This window comes from Littorina saxatilis, linkage group LG6, assembly GCF_037325665.1.
Source record: "Littorina saxatilis isolate snail1 linkage group LG6, US_GU_Lsax_2.0, whole genome shotgun sequence".
NCBI classification, from domain to species: domain Eukaryota; kingdom Metazoa; phylum Mollusca; class Gastropoda; order Littorinimorpha; family Littorinidae; genus Littorina; species Littorina saxatilis.
This window is the reverse complement of record NC_090250.1, coordinates 47,071,422-47,084,911: the sequence shown is the minus strand read 5'-3', so window position 1 is coordinate 47,084,911 and position 13,490 is coordinate 47,071,422. Positions and strand designations below refer to the sequence as shown.

General features: G+C 41.0%; 1 protein-coding gene across 1 annotated transcript in view; it reads left to right on the top strand.

Annotated features, from left to right (window-relative positions):
- Positions 1 to 9,962: 9,962 nt before the first annotated feature.
- The window catches only part of LOC138969644 (sushi, von Willebrand factor type A, EGF and pentraxin domain-containing protein 1-like), a 5,519-nt gene continuing 1,991 nt past the window's right edge, over positions 9,963 to 13,490 (top strand). Inside the window, exons 1-5 of the mRNA XM_070342502.1 lie at positions 9,963 to 10,092; positions 10,453 to 10,683; positions 11,506 to 11,670; positions 12,129 to 12,286; positions 12,827 to 13,016. Of these exons, the coding sequence (XP_070198603.1) occupies positions 9,981 to 10,092; positions 10,453 to 10,683; positions 11,506 to 11,670; positions 12,129 to 12,286; positions 12,827 to 13,016 (856 nt within the window). The 5' untranslated portion in view covers positions 9,963 to 9,980. The remainder of the gene's footprint in view (positions 10,093 to 10,452; positions 10,684 to 11,505; positions 11,671 to 12,128; positions 12,287 to 12,826; positions 13,017 to 13,490) is intronic.

The window sequence follows — 13,490 nt, the reverse complement described above, 5'->3', positions numbered from 1 at the left end:
ATATTGGGTAATATTGACGGACTGTGTGATGATATCTTCTGCTATGGTCTGTTGAGACAGTGATATCAAAATCGAGACAGGAGGTCGAGATTTTGATATCACTGTCGAAACAGACCAATAGCAGAAGATATCATCACACAGTCAGTCAATGTTAGATATATTGCTAATTCTCTGGACATTTTGTATTTACTGTGAAGAAATTACAAAAGTATTTGTTTCATTTTGGGCTGTTCCATATCCCTCCCTCTGATTATTATTTCTTTTTGTTCACTCTTTTCTTGTACTTTTCAGTATTTCAAAATGTCTTTTCTTTCAAAAAGTCTTTATTCACTTGCTCAACTAAATTCTGGGATCATTACATTTTCATATATATTTGTTTGTTTTTAAATTCAGGTGTTTTTGTTTTTGAAGTGGGGAAGCAATAAAGAGGTCGCCAATATCAAAACTGATATCAATGGAAATGTCGTCGATATCACTTTTACAATGAGCTCAGTTTTGCCCAATTGACCAATGGAAATCCACGTAACATATGAAATAGCAATGTTAGACGAAATTCACCTTTAACCCATGCGGCGTATGACTAGTCACTCTCTATGAACTAAGTGTGTGCGTAAGAGAACATCACACAGCATTTAATCCCTTTACAGGAATCACGGGGTTGCCTGGGAGGCAATGTGTGTTCATTCCTTCTGAAAACATTTACTATCAAAGACTGACTCCTGAAATGCTTTTACATAGAATAATACAATCAGAAAAAAAGTTGTTCGACGTTATCTGTTTCATAATTGCTTTAGCAGGCTAATAATCTCGTTCTTGTTGACGAACAGTTTTTCATCTTCCTGTTTGCACAGCGTTACGAAATGCAGAATCATGTTTTTTTCATTTTAATTTCATTTTTATTTTTTGATTTTGCTGAAGTAGGCGATTTTTTCACATTCAAACAGGTGTCAGTCACGACATGTTTTAAATTACAACATTACACCCTGCCGAGGAAACAGCCAGACCGTACAAGCAGAAGAAGATTAGTATCCTGTGTAAAAGTCTGGACATATGGACAGCTATATGCTTCCCATGATGGTTTACTCGAGAAGAATGGTATCTTCAAAGCACACCATTTTGGAGCAATAGCACGTTGAACATCCTCTCGTGTTTTTTTTGTTTTTTTGCGGAGCAAGAAGTGTGTTTGTTGACTTTCCTTTCACATACACCTCTGATACTGTGGCTCTGTAATATTTTTATTTTGTATGTTCATCTTTACCCCTACATACTGTGGCTGTATGTGCAATATTTAGATTTTGTCATTTCAACCTTTAGCTAAAATACGGTGGCTGCATGTGCAATATTTTGATTTCGTATTTTTATCTATACCTCTAACATTGTGGCTGTGCAATATTTTGATTTTGTATTCTCTGTTCTGTAACTTGTTGCTAATGACAATGGAGATTTGGAAAGAACTTATCAATTGACCAATGGACAAATTATGTATCAAAGTGGGAACAAGTTAGATGCGGGGAAAGCTACTTAATGATTTTGCAATTGAGAAGAAATAATAGTGTTCCAATATGTGATCAGGTGTGTTCACTTATTCAAATAACGGTTAGTCCTCCGAAAGCGGCGTATGGCTGCCTAAATGGCGGGGTAAAAACGGTCATACACGTAAAAATCCACTCGTGCAAAAATACTAATGTACGTGAGAGTTTCAGTCCACGAACGCAGAAGAAGAAGAAGAAATAACGGTTGGGAAAATGTTTTGCATTCGCAGACATCACGTGTTTTAACATTGATCTACGTACACTGCTCCTTTCTATTAACGTGTCCCTTCTCCCTTTGTTATAGCCTTCCATTGATTTTGATCCATGTAACAATTATCTTCTTCTTCTTCGTTCATGGGCTTAGACTCCCACGTTCACTCATGTTTTTAGCACGAGTGGATTTTTACGTGTATGACCGTTTTTACCCCGCCATTTAGGCAGCCATACGCCGCTTTCGGAGGAAACATGCTGGGTATGTCCGTGTTTCTTTAACCCACCGAACTCTGACATGGATTACATGATCTTTTCCGTGCGCACTTGGTCTTGTGCTTGCGTGTACACACGAAGGGGGTTAAGTCACTAGCAGGTCTGCACATAAGTTGACCTGGGAGATCGGAAAAATCTCCACTCTTAACCCACCAGGCGGCAGCGACCGGGATTCGAACTCACGACCTCCCGATTAGGAGGCCGATGTCTTACCACCACGCCACTGCGCCCGTCACGTAACAATTATTAGAAGTGCAATACATGTATGACATAATGTTGCATCGATTTATTTAGCATTACTCAACATACGATTTAACGGGTTGAATCATGTACATAAAACGTGTAAATTTGCGCATGCATGTGCATTTCAGGAGTCGTGAGTCCGATTATGCGCGTGGGCGGTTATGTGTACATACTTAATAACATTGTTCATTTTGTTGTTTTGTCCGTACTTCACTTGTAAATAGTTGTACAATCAATCACTTTATGTCATGTGATAAGTGCGGTGTCTCTTTCGTGAGTTGTATTGACAACAGTAACGTTATCTTGTACATATTTCAAAGAGTGCATCTTCAGATAGCATGCCTTGTAAAACACTTTCCTGTGAATGGTGTACAGGTACCATCAGCTCATCTGGGAATCTTGTTCACGCGAAGAGAACGTAACAATACAAGTCCAAGAAGGTCACGTGCTAGAAGATTTGAATTCACTTTGAGCGCTCTGAATTTTCAGCAAAGATGTTTCGCGCGAAGGTCCTCACATCAGATATAAAGGGCGGTAGGCACAAGAAAGTGTTCAACTAGATGGGAACCAAGCGCTTGGTCCTAAATTGGTTGAAATAGAGATTTGATTGTCATTTCAACTTTTCCGAGTAAGTGTTTAGGCACCCCTCGGTTCATATAATTTGGCGCACATCATCGCCCAGGCATTTCCTGCATATGTCTGAAGAACGCTGTTAACCTCACCAGTACATTCACACCAAATTGCCCAAAAGCACAAAATAATGAGTGGACGTTCACATCGTCTGCGCCTTACAAAGAAGTCCCTTTATAACGAACGGCTTGCTGGGCGGGTAGGACTAAGAATCTCTGAAAGATACGCCAAATGTGCAGCATATATTGCTTAAAGAACATGCACTTACAGTGTCTATATGCCCTTGACAGTCGCAATATTGTCATAATTAAGTTGACACGCACCTTGGACAAATAAGTCGCAAATTAGTGGTTACTCCTTGTAGTGTGTATGCGAGATTATGTTCGACACCTTTCTCGGAAAATACTTCTAATTACTTTTGTGTACGTAGCAATAGCTGTGGGTATGTTAGCAGGATCTACAAGAAAATATTAAGGCCAAAATTAAATCGACGATGCGTGTGCGTGTGTGTGTGTGTGTGGGGGTGGGGGTGGGGGTGGGGGTGGGGGAGGGGGTACTCGCGCGCGCGCGTGCGAGCGTGCGTTGGTGCATGCGTGCGTGCGCGCGTGCGTATGTGTGTGACAGAGTCAGAGCCAGTGCCGTTAAAAATTCGATTTATACCAGTTCTCCATTTTCGGTTTCCACCTGAGAGAAGTTTAATGCACCTTGTTTCACCGACACACACACACATTTTACTGTATACATTAACCGTTGAACATGCGTGGTTGTGAACATCTGAACATCTTGGATTTGCTTGAGACTTGCAGAGCATTAATTACCATCATTTTCATCAAGGTGTGTTCTGATTCTTCCAATAATCGTTATCAAACTGTCCACCCTTTTCCCCTCAGAATGATACACTCATCTCATCGACACTAATTAACTCTTTTTCCTGCTGGTGGTGTTGCAATTTTGAGTTGTCATTACGATTGTGTTGATGAAGTGGAGTTATACTGCTGGCTCAGACAGACAGAGCCTTCAGATGGTTTATGATCGATATGAGAAGTTCTGTTTGAGTGCTCAGTGTGGCCGTGAGCTCATTTCTTATTATGGATTGGTCATTTGTGTGCTGATTTGTGTCACCACTTTGTAAAACATTCTCTGACTGTGAATAGTGACTGTTGTAATAAAGAACAAATTGCCAACAGAGTAGCTTATTCGTATTGATTGATTCAGAGCGAGAGAGAGAGAGAGAGAGAGAGAGAGAGAGAGAGAGAGAGAGAGAGAGAGAGAGAGAGAGAGCTAGAGAGAGAGAGAGAGAGAGAGAGAGAGAGAGAGAGAGAGAGAGAGAGAGAGAGAGATATTTACGTGTGAAGGATAGAATTGTAGAATAGATACTTTTAGAGAATCGATCAGGACCTTGGTATGTGTTCAAAACTGACGCACACCTTTACTCAGAAACACACACAGCAAGCAAGCAAAAACACACACACACACACACACACACACACACACACACACACACAAACACACACGGCAAGCAAGCAAACACACACACACACACACACACACACAGAGCAAGCAAATGTACATACACACACAGACACATACACACACACACACACACAAACACACACACACACACACACACACACACACACAGAGTCTTGCACGCCCAGGGAACCTTAATAATTCAGTCTCATGCCAATAAACACTGCCTGATTCTTACAGAGTAACGTACGATTACGTACTGTAACGTCATTCTGAGTCGAACACAGTACTTTCGTGTAACATTGTAGCCTTTGTCACTGTGTCAGCACAGGCAGTTGCTTGTAACACTCTCCTGCGAAGGAGGCCAACGAGTGACTAGTTTCCGGTCTGTCTTGACATGATCTTCAATGGCAACTTTTCTTTCCCTATGGTAAGCCTGTTCTGCCACATTTACCCAATCGTTTTCAAAACGTATGGCCTGTAAGACGACTATGAATGGAAACAGCAGAAATTCGTTTCAGCACTCTTCTTTTCACTAACATCCTGTTTTAGCAAAACGACGTCAGCTACATAGCTATTCAAAGGACGGTGTAATGAAAATCAAGGATATTCTTTCTATTTTGAATTCTTAGGTTGTCTTCTATTTCATTTACCCATAAAATAGGAGCTCATCATCAGTAAAACGCAGACAATTACTAAAAGTAAAATCACACACACTATTCGACAGATAACAAACCAATAGCTAAAAATCAAAAGCAAGCAAGCATTCACACAAACCAATAGCTTAAAATCAAAAAGCAAGCAAGCATTCACACAAACCAAAAGCTTAAAATCAAAAACAAGCAAACATTCACACAAACCAATAGCTTAAAATCAAAAACAAGCAAGCATTCACACAAACCAATAGCTTAAAATCAAAAACAAGCAAGCATTCACACAAACCAATAGCTAAAAATCAAAAACAAGCAAGCATTCACACAAACCAATAGCTAAAAATCAAACAGCAAGCAAGCATTCACACAAACCAATAGCTAAAAATCAAAAAGCAAGCAAGCATTCACACAAACCAATAGCTAAAAATCAAACAGCAAGCAAGCATTCACACAAACCAATAGCTAACAAGAGGCGAAGCCTTCAAGGCTCACGTAAGAAATCGACAAACAGTAACACAAACTCAATCACTCCGTCACACACACGAACACACACACACACACACACACACACACACACACACACACACACACACACACACACACACACACACACACACACACACACACACACACACACACACACACACACACACACACACACACACAGAAAGCATAGGTGAAACTGTGCAAGAAAGCGAGACCCTGGATCTGCCAATTAGTCTCGGCCCGCTCACAATAACAATGACCGAGACTTTCAGTAATTCCTTTGCGTGACGTCTAACCCTCTTACGTCATAATGTGACGTCTTCAAATAGTTTCTATCACACACGTCAAACACTTTTGACCGAGACGTAATCTTCTTATGCGAGCTTTATCCATAGACTCGGAAATGTTAAAGTTTCTATCACACACACACGCACGCACGCACGCACGCACGCACGCACAGACAGACAAAGTTTATCATCGCATAGGCTACACTTACGTGAGCCAAAAATCAAAAACAAGCAAGCATTCACACAAACCAATAGCTAAAAATCAAAAACAAGCAAGCATTCACACAAACCAATAGCTAACAAGAGGCGAAGCCTTCAAGGCTCACGTAAGAAATCGACCAACAGTAACACAAACTCAATCACTCCGTCACACACACACACACACACACACAGTAAGCATAGGTGAAACTGTGCAAGAAAGCGAGACCCTGCATCTGCCAATTAGTCTCGGCCCGCTCACAATAACAATGACCGAGACTTCCAGTAATTCCTTTGCGTGACGTCTAACCCTCTTACGTCATAATGTGACGTCTTCAAATAGTTTCTATCACACACGTCAAACACTTTTGACCGAGACGTAATCTTCTTATGCGAGCTTTATCCATAGACTCGGAAATGTTAAAGTTTCTATCACACACACACGCACGCACGCACGCACGCACAGACAGACAAAGTTTATCATCGCATAGGCTACACTTACGTGAGCCAAAAATCAAACAGCAAGCAAGCATTCACACAAACCAATAGCTAAAAATCAAACAGCAAGCAAGCATTCACACAAACCAATAGCTAAAAATCAAACAGCAAGCAAGCATTCACACAAACCAATAGCTAAAAATCAAAAACAAGCAAGCATTCACACAAACCAATAGCTAAAAATCAAACAGCAAGCAAGCATTCACACAAACCAATAGCTAAAAATCAAACAGCAAGCAAGCATTCACACAAACCAATAGCTAAAAATCAAACAGCAAGCAAGCATTCACACAAACCAATAGCTAAAAATCAAACAGCAAGCAAGCATTCACACAAACCAATAGCTAAAAATCAAACAGCAAGCAAGCATTCACACAAACCAATAGCTAAAAATCAAACAGCAAGCAAGCATTCACACAAACCAATAGCTAAAAATCAAACAGCAAGCAAGCATTCACACAAACCAATAGCTAAAATTCAAACAGCAAGCAAGCATTCACACAAACCAATAGCTAAAAATCAAAAAGCAAACAAGCATTCACACAAACCAATAGCTAAAAATCAAACAGCAAGCAAGCATTCACACAAACCAATAGCTAAAAATCAAACAGCCACACAAACCAATAGCTAAAAATCAAACAGCAAGCAAGCATTCACACAAACCAATAGCTAAAAATCAAACAGCAAGCAAGCATTCACACAAACCAATAGCTAAAAATCAAACAGCAAGCAAGCATTCACACAAACCAATAGCTAAAAATCAAACAGCAAGCAAGCATTCACACAAACCAATAGCTAAAAATCAAACAGCAAGCAAGCATTCACACAAACCAATAGCTAAAAATCAAACAGCAAGTAAGCATTCACACAAACCAATAGCTAAAAATCAAACAGCAAGCAAGCATTCACACAAACCAATAGCTAAAAATCAAACAGCAAGCAAGCATTCACACAAACCAATAGCTAAAAATCAAACAGCAAGCAAGCATTCACACAAACCAATAGCTAAAAATCAAACAGCAAGCAAGCATTCACACAAACCAATAGCTAAAAATCAAACAGCAAGCAAGCATTCACACAAACCAATAGCTAAAAATCAAACAGCAAGCAAGCATTCACACAAACCAATAGCTAAAAATCAAACAGCAAGCAAGCATTCACACAAACCAATAGCTAAAAATCAAACAGCAAGCAAGCATTCACACAAACCAATAGCTAAAAATCAAACAGCAAGTAAGCATTCACACAAACCAATAGCTAAAAATCAAACAGCAAGCAAGCATTCACACAAACCAATAGCTAAAAATCAAACAGCAAGCAAGCATTCACACAAACCAATAGCTAAAAATCAAACAGCAAGCAAGCATTCACACAAACCAATAGCTAAAAATCAAACAGCAAGCAAGCATTCACACAAACCAATAGCTAAAAATCAAACAGCAAGCAAGCATTCACACAAACCAATAGCTGAAAATCAAACAGCAAGCAAGCATTCACACAAACCAATAGCTAAAAATCAAACAGCAAGCAAGCATTCACACAAACCAATAGCTAAAAATCAAACAGCAAGCAAGCATTCACACAAACCAATAGCTAAAAATCAAACAGCAAGCAAGCATTCACACAAACCAATAGCTAAAAATCAAACAGCAAGCAAGCATTCACACAAACCAATAGCTAAAAATCAAACAGCAAGCAAGCATTCACACAAACCAATAGCTAAAAATCAAACAGCAAGCAAGCATTCACACAAACCAATAGCTAAAAATCAAACAGCAAGTAAGCATTCACACAAACCAATAGCTAAAAATCAAACAGCAAGCAAGCATTCACACAAACCAATAGCTAAAAATCAAACAGCAAGCAAGCATTCACACAAACCAATAGCTAAAAATCAAACAGCAAGTAAGCATTCACACAAACCAATAGCTAAAAATCAAACAGCAAGCAAGCATTCACACAAACCAATAGCTAAAAATCAAACAGCAAGCAAGCATTCACACAAACCAATAGCTAAAAATCAAACAGCAAGCAAGCATTCACACAAACCAAAAGCTAAAAATCAAACAGCAAGTAAGCATTCACACAAACCAAAAGCTAAAAATCAAACAGCAAGCAAGCATTCACACAAACCAATAGCTAAAAATCAAAAACAAGCAAGCATTCACACAAACCAAAAGCTAAAAATCAAACAGCAAGCAAGCATTCACACAAACCAAAAGCAACCAGGAACCTAACTCTATAAACCAACTAATTTGGAACTCAACACAATGCCGGAGACATGCATTTTAACTACAACTGATGCGGACTGTGATTTTACGGTAAAGTATGGCAAAGTTATGGTACATTTAATAAAAGTCGTGCCAACTCATTTTGACTGCAAACGCCCATTGAAAGTTTGGTTTCTTGCAAATACACCTTTTTTAGGACTTCAGATTAGCACTCTATGCTCTTGCTCATCAATCAATCAATCAATCAATATGAGGCTTATATCGCGCGTATTCCGTGGATACAGTTCTAAGCGCAGGGATTTAAAAAAAAAATTATTTTTATTTTATGCAATTTATATCGTGCACATATTCAAGGCGCAGGGATTTATTTATGCCGTGTGAGATGGCATTTTTTTACACAATACATCACGCATTCACATCGGCCAGCAGATCGCAGCCATTTCGGCGCATATCCTACTCATAAGAACGAAATAAACTGTTGTGCTAAATTGCTTGTAATCTGTGCAGCTTTGTCGATTAAACACATCTAAAAAGGCCTCGCGTGTATCATAGAATAGCCACACATAAACAGTGATACACTGACGAAAGAAAAGAGTGTAACATCCCTTTGAAGACTTACCAAAGTCTGAGAGGTCTTACAAGGAGAGAGCCTTAAAATGGAAGTGAATTAACAGAGGGTTTGAAACAAATATCTGAGACAACAGGGACTTAAAAGGGAAGGAGTCTTACATCTGGGGTCTTAAAGGGGTCGGCCTCCATTGTAGCCGTTCCTACCCTGTAGAAACGTTGTCTTGTGACTCTATAAGACTAAAGGACATTCGTTGTGACGTAGCTGAGACCAAGCTGCATTGATTTACTTGTAAATGTTCCGTTACTATGGTAATCAAACCCTAAACCCTAAACGAATGTCAACAATGTCGGTGTCGGAGTCGCGATTTTGATTTTGATTTTGTAGTTGTTGTACATTTTAGCCACTGCTTTTGGGTACCATACGTCTGGGAGGCAGAACACCTTAGATTTTAGGAAATAAAATCCTTATCCAGCAAACGCCTTTGAGTTTTACTGCTTTTAGGAACGAATAAATAGGACGATGCACAGGTAAACACTTTGCGTATTGAAAACCGAGTACAATGTAAGTAAGAACAGTTGAAGAATTGAGTTCTTGCATTGACAATTTATTTCTGCAGCACTGACTAAAAAGGGCTACCATACTATGACAAAGTGCCGGCACAAACTTGCCGACCTCCGAACCCTGACCCTGCCAACATGGCGGTAGCTGCAAATCTTGTTGCACTGATTTTCGTTGTTTTCATCACTTTTATTGTCGTCAAAGGGCAATGGCTAGTCGACTTCGACGAGGAAAACTACGACTATGGAGGTAAGTTGTTTGTCTATAGCTATGATATGAGAGAACTGATCTAAACGGTCAGTGAAACGACTTACAAGTGGACATTGACAGATTACAATCCTGTGACACGTAGCACTATAAACAACTGATGCAGACAGTTACGGTTCAGTCTGCAAAACTTATGGTATTTATTTAGTTTTTTCTCTTGTAATTACGCTGTGAAAGATCATTTCTCGAAGATGAGGCAAGATAATGTCACTGTGAACATACTGAATACTTCATGGCTTCCTGCGTGACAGCAAGTTTACACGAGTGGATTTTTAAAGTATTGAAGTCAGTGCGAGCGAAAGTAAAATCTTCTTCAACACTTCATTGCATTTCACTCTGCAGAAGGTGACCCATTTAAGTTCGACTTCGGCGAGGAGGAAGAGGAGGAGGAGAAAAAGGAGGAAAAGCCATGTGCACCTCCCCCAGATATCCGCAACGGCCAGACGAGGGTTTGGGGAGGGGGGCTGCTGTTGGAATACATCTGCAACAGCACCTACTACGCCGTAGGCCCCACGCACGGAGCTTGCGACCTGGCGACAGGGCAGTGGACCATCAACCCCCCGCTGTGTGTTGGTCAGTGGCTGCTGGACACTTTTGTAACTGTATGAGTTATATGTGGACGTTTCTCTCTGTCTTTTGTGCCTGTCTGTCTGTATGTCCATCTGTCTGTTTGTCTGTCTATCTATCTATCTGTCTGTCTGTCTGTCTCTCTTGCAAGCGTTCAAGGCCTTGAAACGAATATCGGTCATTGGACGAATCCTTTGTTTTTGCATGATTTCTGCCGTTTAAGGCATACAAAAGGAAATGGGTCAATGTATTTTAAGCATGTTTCCTGCGGTTTTAGGATTCAAAACGCAAATAGGGCAATAAACGTATGTCAAGTAACTGCCGGGAGGGGGCGGCCGCATCGAGACAGTAATATTCCTTCCAGAGAACGAAAGCAGTTGACCGCCGACAGAATGTTTTATATACAAGCCATTCTTTGTCGCAACGTGAATTTTATGTATACAGACTTGGGTTTTGTTCTGCAAAACTACGACACACATGAGACTGTAACTTAAATATCAGCAGATATTTGCAAAACTGACCTCGTTTTAAAGGTGTTAATGTGATTGTTGGACATAAATTATTATGTTCTGTGCAATTGTGAATTCGCAAACAACCATTGCGCTAGCCAACCTAATAACCGGGGGTTGGGAGGGGGGGGGAGGGGGGAAGGGAGGGGAGAGGGAGGGGGGGGGGGGGTCCTTAATTATTGTCTTTTGTGAATTTCCTCAAGAAAATTCGGCTTTTGATCGATGTCTTGCAGACTTTTGAAAAAACGAGCATTAGCCAGCAGTACGGTACATTTTCCAGCGATTGTATTTAACTTATTATTGTATAATGTACACACAGAAAGCAAATGCCCCACCCTGGTGGCCCCCAATAGGGGCGTGGTCAACATGGACGTGACAGGGGGCGTGGCTACCTTCACGTGCAGGCAGGGCTTCTATTTGATTGGATCCCGCGTCTTGCTGTGTGAGGGAGGGAAGTGGACCGGCATCTATCCTGTTTGCGTGGGTGAGTCGTTTGTGACAAAGACAATGACAAAAGGTGACACTTTCATGGCCATGCCACTAAGGCCAAAAGAAATTTCCTTGTTTCCGATTCCCCGACCAACCCTATTTTCCCTCCCGAACCGAGAACTTTTTTTGACCCTTCAAAAATATGCTTTTATTAAAAAGGACAACATTTGATTTTGCGGACTCTAGATCTGCAAGGAAAGTTAATCTTCTCCAGGTGGCACAGTTCGCGAGATTTCCAGCCAATAAAAAGCGGCATACACAAAAACACACTTAAATCCAAGATAGAGGAATCGACCTAAGAACCCTAACTTGTTTTGGCCTTGTCATACGAAACACACTTTTTTTGGCCTAAAGACATTATGGATGGTTTTCTTTTTATTCTAGTGAATCTATCTGTCTAAGAGGGTCCGTGTACACTTCCTGTAGTATAATGCCCTTTACCTTTTCATGTAGTTAATCCCAAACTGACCACCACTACACCCAGCCCTCCTGTCGTCAGCAAGGGTGACGTCAGCAAAGGTGACGTCATCAAGACGTTAGTAACCACGGCAACCCCAGTGACAGAAGACCTCAGCTTTGTGAACTCCGACGAGACCTGCTTTCACGGTCATGTAAGATGTTTCTATGGGCAATGTTTAGAATGTGAATCGTTTCATTAAAATCAGTCCAATCACAAAGTATAACGGATGGGAAGTGATTCCTTCCCTCTTTCTCGTTCGCTGTCTCACTCTCTCTCTCTCTCTCTCTCTCTCTCTCTCTCTCTCTCTCTCTCTCTCTCTCTCTCTCTCTCTCTCTCTCTCTCTCTCTCTCTCTCTCTCTCTCTCTTAGTCCCTCTCTCTGTTGAGAAGAGGACACGCAGTTGTGCAGAGTCTAGGTCAGTCATTTGTGACTGGCTTCTTTCTGTCAGTCACAGAAGATGGATGCATGGTTTAAACTCTGCTACTAATGATAAGTTCTCACATCGTCGGCTCGAGACCCCAACTGAGCACCTTTAACATGTTGACTGTATCGTACCAATGACAATCGTTTAACATAGTCTACCAAAAGTCGATGGTAAATTGTTCATGTGACCCATTTTTTGAATGTCATTTTTGCTGTTATTTGCTTATTTTTGTTTTTCAATTCAATAATTTATGTTGTTGTTGTTGCAGGTTGAGCCTCCCGCCCTGGAGAACGCGGTGGTGGAGATCAGCTACGTGATGAACGAGGCACGCGGGCGTTACGTCATGGTGGCCACCTACACGTGCTTCGCGGGCCACAAGCTGCTGAACCAGACGGCCAACAAGCTGTTCTGCAAGGACCACAAGTGGGGCACTTCCATCACGCCGCAGTGTGTCTCAGGTCAGCAGTCTTCCTCTCCGGCCTTCGTGGGCTGCAACTCTCACGCAGGGCTGGATTTGGAGGGGGGTGTTCTGGGTTCCAGAAGCCCCCCCCCCCCTTACCCAGAAAATTTACCTTTTTTTCTCAAGGAAAGACCCAAAAGACCCAAAATACCCAAAATGTTCTTTTCTTTTTCATGCTTACTTTTGAGTGCCGTGTCTCTGCTGTTTGTGTTGTTGCCTTGTCATCTTCATGCAATTTATGCGTAAGTGTATATGAGTATGCTTGAGTTGTTAATGGGAAAGATTGTGTATGAGTCGCCTTGTGGTGAGATATGTGCGCGTTATAAATTCTCGTATTATTATTATTATTAATACCCCTTCCAAATGCTACAATTCAACAGAATCTGAGGGGCATGGCCCCCAGACCAATCGCCTGACCAGCAACTGTACCCTGGCTCAGTGTGGAAGCCTCCTCCTTGTCTTACACTAGGTC